Raw genomic sequence first — 13433 nt, forward strand, 5'->3', positions numbered from 1 at the left:
TTCATTATATTGACGAGCCCCCGATTTCATTATATTGACGAGCCCCCGATTTCATTATATTGACGAGCCCCCGATTTCACCACAATGCCTGACAAAAGGGTATAACCGGCGGATAAAAGTAAAGTAAGCCTCAGAAAATGGTTTCCCCATAGAAGCATCACACAGTTTAAACTACACACAATATTCCATTTCTCTTTTCTCTTATGCACTTATTGGTTAAAAAATTACTTTAGGTCTGGATCGTGGCTCCACAGAGAAGTAATTCCACATACTAAATTCAAGACACACACAGTGCTTTATTAACATACCTTCATGGCTTTGAACTTTTTGGCGATCGTCTCCCCAGTTTCCTCTTCACTCTCAGAATCCAAAGGTTGCTGGGAAAAAAGTCAAGCAACTTGTTACACAATGCACGTGAACGAAAAGATAAATCATTCACCAGTACCAAGACTGACCTCCAACGTAAAAATAGTTCTCACAACACAGTCATTCCAGCAACATTTCCCAGAATGGAAAAAACCAATTCCAACAATATTTTCTCAAACAGAAAAAAAGTAATTCCAACAAATAAGAAAAAGATTTTACACGAAACCATGTTTATAAGAATTATCGCTTGCGAGCAGTATTTAATGACCACGGAAAATCAGCAATCAGCACTGTAACAGCTACACTCTTACCAAGGGAGACAGACAAGGGCGACAGATGTTTGCTAAGAAAGAAGGAGCTAACTACACCACAGCACCCGCCAATCACCCACCCATTCAAATTTCCGATAGCTAAATTCACGAAATTCAGGTCAGTTGTCTGGCCTACATCATCAACCAGATTTGAATGATAAAAACTTAAAAAGAAAACAAGAAGAAAAATGAGACCACAACTTGAACATATATAATAATGTATCGAACATCTTGCCGAGCTGTCAAAACACAGTATATACACAGTTCCCATCAAGCTTACTTTTTTCTTCTTCTTTTTCATCCCCTGTGGGCTGGCGAAATCATCTTTATCTAAGGAGTCATCAAAGACCGACTTGAAGTCCAGCTTGCCCATGTTGATGTAGAAACCTCCGTACTGCGTCGTCAGGGTGGATGGCACCACTTCATCGTACTGAACAAAAGAGAAAGGACCATTTATTTTTCTTTCAAGAAGTAATATGTGAGGCACCAAGGGGAAATCAGGCGCTGTCAAAATAATGAAATTGAAGAAACAGGCATTTTTCGGTCAGTTTGGCAATTTTTACCGAATTTTTGTTTTTTGGCTCAACACCTTTTCTGTTCATAGAAAAACACATTTCCATGCGAATGTTACTGAAAAACGTGGGTTAACACTTTCTCATCACATCTTGCCAACCAGCGATGTTTACCACCCAGTTTCTTTGGATTTTCCCCAAAATGCCTTTGCCTTTGATGGCGAGGGTTTTTACTATATATATATATATATATATAAGCCTTGTGATGGCGAGGGTTTTTACTATATATATATATATATATATAAGCCTTGTGATGGCGAGGGTTTTTACTATATATATATATATATAAGCCTTGTGATGGTGAGGGTTTTTACTATATATATATATATATATATAAGCCTTGTGATGGTGAGGGTTTTTACTATATATATATATATATATAAGCCTTGTGATGGTGAGGGTTTTTACTATATATATATATATATATAAGCCTTGTGATGGCGAGGGTTTTTACTATATATATATATATATATATAAGCCTTGTGATGATAAAGTGTTAAAGGACAAAAATTGTAATTTTTAAGTTTTCAAAGACTCTCGATCTACTGAAGTTACCAAACTTAGGCAGCCATTTTCTTGTTAATTTTACCACTGAAACCTGGTGACCCCAGCTCTTTCAATAGCAATCACCTGGACTTCTACTTGAGATAGATGTGTATTTTTTTTCATTGAAAGCAAGGCAAATGAATAAGTATTCAGATGATATCAATAACTCCACATGCCCAAAAATTGGCGCGCCCCTGATTCCACCGCAGTGTGACACGTAATTACGGTAATTTACAAACGTCTGGCCACATGATATACAGCAACACCCCAAACTTCAAACCCACAATTCCATCAGGTCCTCATCAATCTATCATCACAATCACATTCTCCACTGTAAAAACAAGACCAGAGAGCCAGAGTTTTAGTTTTACTAAGAGTTTTACTGCGCTTGAAGCACATTAAGTTATATTAGTGCCGAAGACTAGCGGTGTTACAAGAGAGTAACAAACACACACAAAAAGAAGGAGAGATAAGGACGATAGATGTTTGATAGGAAAGAAAGAGCAAACCACTCAAGAACACCCACCAGCCACTCGCAAGTTGTAGTCTACCTGCTAGGAAAAACATCGCAATTCAAAAGTTGCAGGAGGATCACTCCCAGCTTCACTACACAAAATGTTATATGAGGAAAGCCACATTGCCCTATTTCCCTCCATCCACACAGCTGCAAATGAGAGTAAGTGCATGGAACTATGAACAATTGAGCAATAGACTACAACAAACACAAGTCACAATGCATGTCCCCTTAGGACTAAAACAGCATATAAATATATCGCAATGAACTAGCCAGCCAAGGGAGGTATTCCGAAGCTCTGCACTTTTTCTACTAAAGAGACAAATTACCTCAAGATTAAATTAATCACTTTAACTTTTAAACTTTCTCACCGCTTCAGAGTTGTCAATGAAAGGGTCGTCTGTGTCGTAACCATCTCCGAGGTCGAAGTAGTCATCCATGTCAGTCGTCCTCTTCCTTTTCCCAGACTGCATTGCTTTTGAGCCCTAGGAAAAAAAAACCCCACATTTTCAAAAAGAATTTTAGTTACATTTAGATACATACAGTGGAAAGACCTCCCCAACCATAGTCGAGGGGGGGGGGGAGTGGTTGTCTTAGACAGGTGGACATCTTAGCATCACTTTTTACAGTACACAAATCAGAATTGCCTAAAATTTATTCAGCTCGACAACCACACACACATAGAATATAAAGAATTAAAAACAGGTCAGTTTATTCACTGTACTTTTAAAAACACCTCTGCGTCAATTATATTCCCCAAATTATTTTCAGTCTCTAATAAAAATGAACACAGCATTGTGATTTAATAAGCATTCTATATTTTCTTAGAAGGAGATGAATTGAGAGGCTCAAAACAAGGAGTACAAATTTTTAATGATTAATTAAAACGCTTGTGGTATAACAATCAACCTCCCACCCTCTCATTCTCCAAGGGGTCATATTCTGTTGCACAGCATAATCTTTCGGTTCAGTTTATCAACATATATATATATATGAATAATATTATACTGGAGACACACTTCTTCCTGCACATAATAATAATAAAAACGTAATTGTAGACCAGAAGTTTTACATCCCTGTCAACATTTATTAGCTCAAGTAAGAGACATTTTGACCCTCTCTGTCAGGGGCAAACCCAGGTTGAAAGGAATTGAATACAACATCCCACAAGACACAGATACTCAAACAAATAAAGTTCTGCCCAAACGAAAATCGAACTCATTTTTCATGTCATCTAAGTGCGAAGGTGAAGCATCTAAACACAAACGTCGGTACTTATCATAATGTTCTATTGTCACTCTTATTCTCATGATCAACTTAACCTTTTTTTTTATAGTAGAGGGTTTTACAGCGCTCGCAACTGCATGAGGTCATATGAGCGCCAAGGGGTGGGTGTCAATAGAGAAGTCTTTACAGGGAATCAGACTTTTTCTGCTCACCTCTCTAGCTTCAACAGCACAAGGTCTGCTTCGACTATCAAGGCACCCCGGAAATAGCAAGTCACAAGGGAGTGACAAATACACAAACGAAGTAGAGGAAAAAAATGACAATAGTAAGGATTAAGAAAGAAAAAGCAGCAGTTCCCTGTTGTACATGAGGCACAGTTATGAGCGTGACATGAATCAGCCCATTTACAATTTTACTGTGCTAGAACGAGAAATGTCCCCCCTTTGGGAATGGCCTAAAGACACTACAGTCAGTGGCACTGCCCCTATCTGTCAGGGCCCACCCAGTTTGAAAGGAATTGAATACAACATCCCACAAGACACAGATACTCGAATAATAAAGTTCTGCCAAAACGAAAATTGAAGTCATGTCACCTAAGTGTGATGGCGAAGCATCTAATAAACACAGACGTCGGTACTTATCATAATGTTCTATTGTCGCTCTTATTCTCATGATCAACTTAACCTGCAGTAGCCTACTTTAACATTAATTCCCCTGCCGTTAACACTCTACAGAAAAACTCACATATTTCGCTTCAAATCTTTGAGCAATGGAGGCCACTTCCAACTCCTCATCTTGGTCTCCAAATGGATCTGACGATTGACTACTTTTCTGCTGAGGACAAATATATTACAAATGTCATCAAAATGCAGCTAAAAAATGAATTCAATAAATAAAACAACATCATGAATATCTTCAAGTTTTATGACAAAATATGCCTGCTGGTACTGGTAATATAAAACTCAGAAACTGGTTCAAGAACAAACATTGTCATTCAAGCTACTGTACTACTTGTACACCAACTTCGATTCCAGCAAAATGTCGAAACAAGTTCATAAAATTTAATATGGCACCACTCAACATGGATTATACACTTATATTAAAAAACAGAGATGTAAGGGGTTCTATGTATGTGGGTCCCTCCCTACAAAGAAGAAGTATCACTGTTTCTCTTCTAAAAGACAATACAAAGCCCATGGCTTTTCCAGACAATGCCAACTGATTTTACTTTAACTGAGTAGATGCAGAAGACAGATCTAGAAGAGATATATATTATAATATATTACAAGGAAAGAAAACTGTGTCAAGTAATAATAGCCCTTCCCTTGGCAAATGACCTCGTTCTCTTTTATTCCTTCCACCTCCTCCCATCCTTCCTTGAGAGCTGAAAGCCTTATATACTTACATCACCATAAAAGAATTACATTCTTTGTGAAACTAGGCTTTATATATTCACTTAGTAACTTCTTGTGTTGACCATTGTTAAAGTTAACACCCGCTCACAAAAAAAAGAAAAGTTGGAATCCAAAATGACAACTAAATTCAAAATATAAAACAAAAAGTATCAGATTTGTTGAAAATATATTAATAATATATATAATATATAATATAATATATATATATATATATATATATTATAATATATATATTACAATTAAGTCAAAAAACAAAATATGCAATGGGTTCAAATTGAAAATAAGGAAGACAAGCAGAAATAACTTTCTCTCTCTCTCATCAAACAAAACTTGATGAATGCTTTGTGGAAGGACAGAACTTTACTATTTTTTTAAAGTTAAATTAGTAAAGGTTTTACGGTGCTCGCAACTGCATAAAAAAGGTCATATGAGTGCTAAGGGGTGGATGTCAACAGAGAAGTCCATATAGGGAATCAGGCTTACTCTGCTCACCTCTCTAGCTTCAACAGCACAACCTCTGCTTCTACTATCAAGGCACGCCGGAAAGAGCGGGTCACAAGAGCGTGACAAACATACAAAAGAAGTACAGGAAAAATGACGATAGTAAGGATTAGGAAAAAAAAAAGCAGCAGTTCCATGTTAACATGTTGCAGTTCAGGCACAGCTATGAGCATGACATTGTTGAATCAGCCCATATACAATTCTACTGTGCCTAAGAACATATATTAATGTCCCCCCTTTGGAAATTGCTTGCCTAAAGACACTTCAGTCAGTAGAGAGAGGGGGGGGGGGGAGTGAAAAATAAAAAATAACCACAGTCCAAAGAGCAGCTACCTCAAACCATCCATTAAACAAACATAGACTGTATTAACTATCAGACACCCGAGCTGCCCATTTCAATCATCTAAATTCAAGTAAAATCATAATCCATTTTGTTCAGAACACAAGTAAATCAATTGAAGCAAAACATTTTGTTGACAAACTAGACCTAGAATCTATATATATATATATATGTAGACACCAAACTTAGATTTTACTAGGGGAAGTCGAAGTCATGATGAGTATGACATTTTTTTTCCGCAGTTATACCGAAACAACCATTTCAATCTTTTTTAAACAAATAGTTTCCTCAAAGATATTTTTGCTTGTCCGTTTGAGTAAAGAAAAGAACACCACCAGAATAATGGTCTGTTTGAGTTAAAGAGAAGAACACCACCAGAATAATGGTCTGTTTGAGTTAAAGAGAAGAACACCCCCAGAATAATGGTCTGTTTGAGTTAAAGAGAAGAACACCACCAGAATAATGGTCTGTTTCAGTTAAAGAGAAGAACACCACCAGAATAATGGTCATTTAATTCATTGCTCAGAAAAGGTCAGACAGACAGAAAATAATAATAGATAAATCAGAATATTCAGAAACAACTATAACAGAAAGTAAAGAAGTAGGACTTCAGTGGTGCCCTCCAACTATCTGCCACAAAACTCTTATATATATATATATATATATATATATATATATATATATATATATATATATATATATATATATGTACAAAATTCCAGTCTAACAACTATCAGTAGACAAAATACTTTGCAACAACACCGAGTGAAGACTAATGCACAACACACTCCAAGTAGGCCTACAGAAAATCATATATATAATTTTCATGCCCATCCAAATAAAATTTTAAAAATAAATAAATAAATAAATTACACTTTTATTTGTCCCAGAAGGGCACTTTGTTTTACAATGGCAAACATACATACATAAATACATAATCCAAGTCTTCACATTCCCAGTGACACTTATACAAGAAGAATATCTGACTAGACAGACTTTCAAGTAGCCTACAATTACAAATTTATGCAAATATGACAAACGACAATCTTTATATATATATTCATCTCGCAGGGAGAAATTCATTATTAAGCCGCTATAATATAACTAAAATATATGTAGCCTATTGCCTCCATCGCTTCAGAACACCTGGAGTTCGGGAGTATTTTAACCAATAATTTTTTTAACTTCCATTTAAATTTAATACAAACAAAAATATTGAAACACCGAGACCCTGAAACCATCCTTTTTTTGTAGTTGCTGATGTTATTGTAGGCTGAGGGGTACAGGTACTTTCTTTTAAAGAATAACCTTTTCTTTAAATCTGGAAAATTAAGAAGAAAAGTGAACTTTCCTTGATAGTTAATACTAATACAAATAGACTTGTTTTTTTAAAAATTCTTTTACAGGTAGGCTAAGCTTTTATAAATTAGATCTATTCTAGATTCGAATCTGGTAGATAGGTTGCATAACAGACAAAAATAATAGGCCCACCTATTTAAAAAGCACCTGAGCCATCATTTAAGTATGAGCAGCCCATGACAGTCCAAAAGAAAAACAGTACCAAGGTCTAGGAAAACATTCCGAGACTGGCGGGGGGGTTAAGTCAAAAAACAAAATATGCAATGGGTTCAAATTGAAAATAAGGAAGACAAGCAGAAATAACTTTCTCTCTCTCTCATCAAACAAAACTTGATGAATGCTTTGTGGAAGGACAGAACTTTACTATTTTTTTAAAGTTAAATTAGTAAAGGTTTTACGGTGCTCGCAACTGCATAAAAAAGGTCATATGAGTGCTAAGGGGTGGATGTCAACAGAGAAGTCCATATAGGGAATCAGGCTTACTCTGCTCACCTCTCTAGCTTCAACAGCACAACCTCTGCTTCTACTATCAAGGCACGCCGGAAAGAGCGGGTCACAAGAGCGTGACAAACATACAAAAGAAGTACAGGAAAAATGACGATAGTAAGGATTAGGAAAAAAAAAAGCAGCAGTTCCATGTTAACATGTTGCAGTTCAGGCACAGCTATGAGCATGACATTGTTGAATCAGCCCATATACAATTCTACTGTGCCTAAGAACATATATTAATGTCCCCCCTTTGGAAATTGCTTGCCTAAAGACACTTCAGTCAGTAGAGAGAGGGGGGAGAGAGAAAGAAAGAGAGAGAGAGAGAGAGAGAGAGAGAGAGGGGGGGGGGGGAGTGAAAAATAAAAAATAACCACAGTCCAAAGAGCAGCTACCTCAAACCATCCATTAAACAAACATAGACTGTATTAACTATCAGACACCCGAGCTGCCCATTTCAATCATCTAAATTCAAGTAAAATCATAATCCATTTTGTTCAGAACACAAGTAAATCAATTGAAGCAAAACATTTTGTTGACAAACTAGACCTAGAATCTATATATATATATATATGTAGACACCAAACTTAGATTTTACTAGGGGAAGTCGAAGTCATGATGAGTATGACATTTTTTTTCCGCAGTTATACCGAAACAACCATTTCAATCTTTTTTAAACAAATAGTTTCCTCAAAGATATTTTTGCTTGTCCGTTTGAGTAAAGAAAAGAACACCACCAGAATAATGGTCTGTTTGAGTTAAAGAGAAGAACACCACCAGAATAATGGTCTGTTTGAGTTAAAGAGAAGAACACCCCCAGAATAATGGTCTGTTTGAGTTAAAGAGAAGAACACCACCAGAATAATGGTCTGTTTCAGTTAAAGAGAAGAACACCACCAGAATAATGGTCATTTAATTCATTGCTCAGAAAAGGTCAGACAGACAGAAAATAATAATAGATAAATCAGAATATTCAGAAACAACTATAACAGAAAGTAAAGAAGTAGGACTTCAGTGGTGCCCTCCAACTATCTGCCACAAAACTCTTCTATCCATATATATATATATATATATATATATATATATATATATATATATATATATATATATGTACAAAATTCCAGTCTAACAACTATCAGTAGACAAAATACTTTGCAACAACACCGAGTGAAGACTAATGCACAACACACTCCAAGTAGGCCTACAGAAAATCATATATATAATTTTCATGCCCATCCAAATAAAATTTTAAAAATAAATAAATAAATAAATTACACTTTTATTTGTCCCAGAAGGGCACTTTGTTTTACAATGGCAAACATACATACATAAATACATAATCCAAGTCTTCACATTCCCAGTGACACTTATACAAGAAGAATATCTGACTAGACAGACTTTCAAGTAGCCTACAATTACAAATTTATGCAAATATGACAAACGACAATCTTTATATATATATTCATCTCGCAGGGAGAAATTCATTATTAAGCCGCTATAATATAACTAAAATATATGTAGCCTATTGCCTCCATCGCTTCAGAACACCTGGAGTTCGGGAGTATTTTAACCAATAATTTTTTTAACTTCCATTTAAATTTAATACAAACAAAAATATTGAAACACCGAGACCCTGAAACCATCCTTTTTTTGTAGTTGCTGATGTTATTGTAGGCTGAGGGGTACAGGTACTTTCTTTTAAAGAATAACCTTTTCTTTAAATCTGGAAAATTAAGAAGAAAAGTGAACTTTCCTTGATAGTTAATACTAATACAAATAGACTTGTTTTTTTAAAAATTCTTTTACAGGTAGGCTAAGCTTTTATAAATTAGATCTATTCTAGATTCGAATCTGGTAGATAGGTTGCATAACAGACAAAAATAATAGGCCCACCTATTTAAAAAGCACCTGAGCCATCATTTAAGTATGAGCAGCCCATGACAGTCCAAAAGAAAAACAGTACCAAGGTCTAGGAAAACATTCCGAGACTGGCGGGGGGGGAGGGGGGGGGTGTTCTTTGTTGAAGATTGAAGAGAATTGCATTTATCACCTGCATGTAATACGCCTATATGCCAAGACTCAGATCTAGATATCTACAGGGTACTTTCAGAAGATCTATACACACACACGGGATAGACAAACGATCCTAATATAAAGAACAGGCTGATAAAAAATGTTCTAAACTCGCACATCTATATAACGACTAGATCTAGATCTAGGAGCAGGAGAGGGAGAGGAGGAGGAGGAGAAGGAGAAGAAGAAGCAGAACAAGAAGAAGACAGTAGTCGGCCTAGCCTAAAGACTTGGCCTATCTAGACTCTATAGACATTTTGCTTTTTTCTCAAAATCGGATTAAATTCTTCTGTAACAGTAGTAGTAGAAATGGGAGCCTAGAATCTAGTGACTAAATCAATGAAGGTTTAAATTTAAAGACGCCGCTATAAAATTTTAAAATCAATTCCAATGTAAACCAGTTAGATCTAGATATAGAATCTAGATCTAGAATCTGCTCCCATATTTCTGAAGAACGAGCTCACAATACAGAGCAAGAAAATAACCTCAATAGATTTGCCTATGACTATGACCGCAGCGCCGGCACGTCCCAAAATCTACGATTCCCCGTTGCCCTAGAAAGGCGAAGCGACAGCAGACGAAACCTAGGCCAGGCCAGGCCAAGCCAACAGAACACCGCCTCACGGCACCAAGCGCGAAGCGAGTCGCCAGCCGGTAGGGAAAATGGCGAGCCAGCTTGCCTCCTCGCGAAACGCCACGGACGAGGAGAAATGGCGACGGCAGCTCCGCCGACTTCATCTGCACCGACGAGTCCGAACGCGGACAAAAATCAATCCCCCCGATAAATCGATGTGCTCAGCCGCACGATAATCGACGCGCGTGCGGGCCTCGAACCCCATCCCCCCGCGCACGCGGGCTGCGCGAGACGCGTCTACCTGCGAATCACACGCTTTACAATACAAAGCCCGCCCCCCTTATCTGATGACTCCCGCAATCGGTTTCTAAAAATAGCCCGTGACCTACTTAGACCCCACATGATGACCCCCACCCCCGAAAACTTGACCTCCCCTTACCCCAAATCCAAGATGCTTTTAAATCACTGAAAATTAACTTTAATTTACATTATAATACATACAAACGCAGAAATGTAAAAACAAGCAAATATAGCCTAAAACGCACGTTTACAACTGCGCGCGCACTTTTTTATGCACGCGTTAGAAGTGTTTCTTGCACTTTATTTTCCGAGATCAGCACTTTGACTTGAGTCCAAAATCAACCAGATAATTTTTAAAAATAACTTTCAGTTATCAATCAATGGCTTTAACAATATGATAAACAAGAAATATATATTCCAGGCCACATGTACACAAAGAAGACAAGCAGAAGAAACCACACCCCAAGACATGCGCAACTCCAATAACAAAAACAAAACAATACAGTTGCCGATCACGTTATTATATGGAGCATAAAGCAAAGCACATCAGTTTTGTCGACTGATTAAGTTGCTATAGCAACTGATAACGTTGGGCGATTTAATGCAAGACACTTAAACTTTCAAAGAAACAATCATCAAACTCGTAAGCAATCAACAGATAGGCCAGGCCAGATCTAGAATCTAGATCTAGGTCTTGGTCATCTATTGGTTTATGTGTTCTGTGCATGGAGACTGCTAAGCCTGCATGCCCTACTAAATTATCCTAGCCTGGGTCACATAACACAAACCCCAACCACGTGAAGTGTGTTGTGTCAAAAGTGTGTAGATTATATGTGTGTGATCATGGTGGCACACGGCTACCAATGAAAGAGGAAGGCAAGAGGGAAGGAGGAAGGGAGGAAGAGGAGTAATAAATAAAAACAAACTATTTGATAAGTTTGTCTACAACTTGGGAGTAATATGGATATGAAACCAGGGTGACAAATGTTGGCGACAAAAGCATGAATTTTTATGGTTGACATTAGTTCTTACATAAACAATAGAAAAATGGTAAATTAGAATCAATGTTTCAGTTTTGATACACTAAGGGATGGCAAGGTTCAAAATGGCGAAGTGGTCTGGCCATTTTCTATGCTACGGTTGAGACGAGCTGTTGAGACTGGAGTTGCACTGCCACATTCGAGCAAACCTCGGAATAATGCTGAGAAGGCTTTGGATAAAGGCATTTCAGTGACATGTGGTGGGACATGAAAAGGGGTTCCCCAAGGAAATAAAGATAATTAGATATTGAAAACATTATTGCAATACATGGTGCACAAGAACAGTTAGTAATGAAGATATTTATATAAAAAATATGACACAAAATGTTTTTGAAGTTGACTTACCCGTTCATTTTTTACAAGGTCCGCAAATGAATATTCTGGACATGTTTTAGAGTTAGACTCTCCAAGTGAAAGCACAAACCTGTGTGTTTTGGGTCTCTTTTTCACTTTTTTATCTACTTTAGTTGGTTCACATGGTTTCAGTTGTATTCTTTTAACGTCTGTCGATAATGAGAACATTTTTTTTGGCCACTAACACGCCAATTTTAAGTATTTACTAGTTACATATCTACCGCAAGGCTGAATCTACCGCCATTTTGCGTAGTGACGACAGTATCGTAACCTTCCCGAGTGGATATTCCTTCGTCTAGCCCATATGAAAATAGGGGTGATAGCTTTGAAAAAGAAGTACTAATCTGTATGGTGTAAACGTTTGTCTGAAGTTCGATGGTATTTGTAATTTTCTGGTTGGTCTATTAATTCTTATTTTATCGTGGTTAACGATACCAAGATATCAAGGTAATCAACATCGTAATTACACATCAAGTAAAGCCAGATCCCCCTACTAAGGTCATAAAGTCCACAACTGAAAATAGATCTTTCCCGTGACCCTGGAATCCCCCTTGAAGTCAAAGGGGAAGTACGAAAGGTTAGATCCTGACTAGTGACACCAACGACAAAACAACTGTTCCAAAATTACCTACGTTGACCCAAGGGAAAATTAGAAAACTTAATAAAATCTCTACCATTGTTAAACTAAAATGGCAATAGATCTACATGTATTTTTGACTCAAGTAATCAACTATTTTTTTTTCAATTTTCCTCTGGGAATCTGCATCAAAAGAAGGCTATTTTTTAGCTAAGGCTAAGATCTAGATCTAGATCCACGCTGAAGAGCCGAGGCTTATATAAGACAAAAACCCACAGCCTTGGCTTCGTGCATTGAGCAGTGTGTGTACTCTACTGTAAATGAATGTCGCATTTAGACTATATTTTGTAAATTTTCTCTAGCTAAAAATAGAAACGCATGCCAAAGTTTAGAACTTAGACCTAGCAGAAGTTGCATATTATAGGCCTATATATGTGTCCTGATTGGGGAAAAGAGTGGGTGGGGTGGGAAGTGGAGGAACCTATGTGACAGACCAATCTCAATATTAAAAAGCTCTTCTCATTTAAATGGATCGAGTAGTCCTGATGAGTAGAATATCATCATAAATTAGATTCAGTTGAGTATATAATCAAAATCTACACTATACATGTAAATATTTGATATCTCGATGGCATCATGCTTGCCTCCTATAGTATGCTTATCACGTACTTTTCCCTCTCTTTTTTATATGTAGGCCTACGTATCTTTTCTTGGCCTATAACACGTTTATTAACTTGGTCTTCTAGTAGCCTAAACTCTAGCAGCGTAACTTGCTACATAATATATATAATATATGTAGCCTACTCAATTCCAACGTTTTTCCTGTATCCTCAAATACAATGTCCGTCTCTGATTTACACCGCACGTCAGTGAGCATT

The 13433-nt window shown here is 37.0% G+C and overlaps 1 protein-coding gene across 1 annotated transcript in view; it reads right to left on the minus strand.

The window, feature by feature from the left end:
* LOC101851753 (ubinuclein-1) overlaps positions 1-12268 on the minus strand; it is a gene marked incomplete in the record, with an annotated part of 39016 nt that extends 26748 nt beyond the window's left edge. Inside the window, 5 exon segments of the mRNA XM_013085603.2 lie at positions 309-377; positions 958-1107; positions 2681-2794; positions 4281-4370; positions 11970-12268. Of these exon segments, the coding sequence (XP_012941057.1) occupies positions 309-377; positions 958-1107; positions 2681-2794; positions 4281-4370; positions 11970-12146 (600 nt within the window).
* Between the last annotated feature and the right edge of the window lie 1165 nt (positions 12269-13433).

The sequence above is a fragment of the Aplysia californica genome, unplaced genomic scaffold (assembly GCF_000002075.1).
Source record: "Aplysia californica isolate F4 #8 unplaced genomic scaffold, AplCal3.0 scaffold00389, whole genome shotgun sequence".
Lineage (NCBI taxonomy): Eukaryota > Metazoa > Mollusca > Gastropoda > Aplysiida > Aplysiidae > Aplysia > Aplysia californica.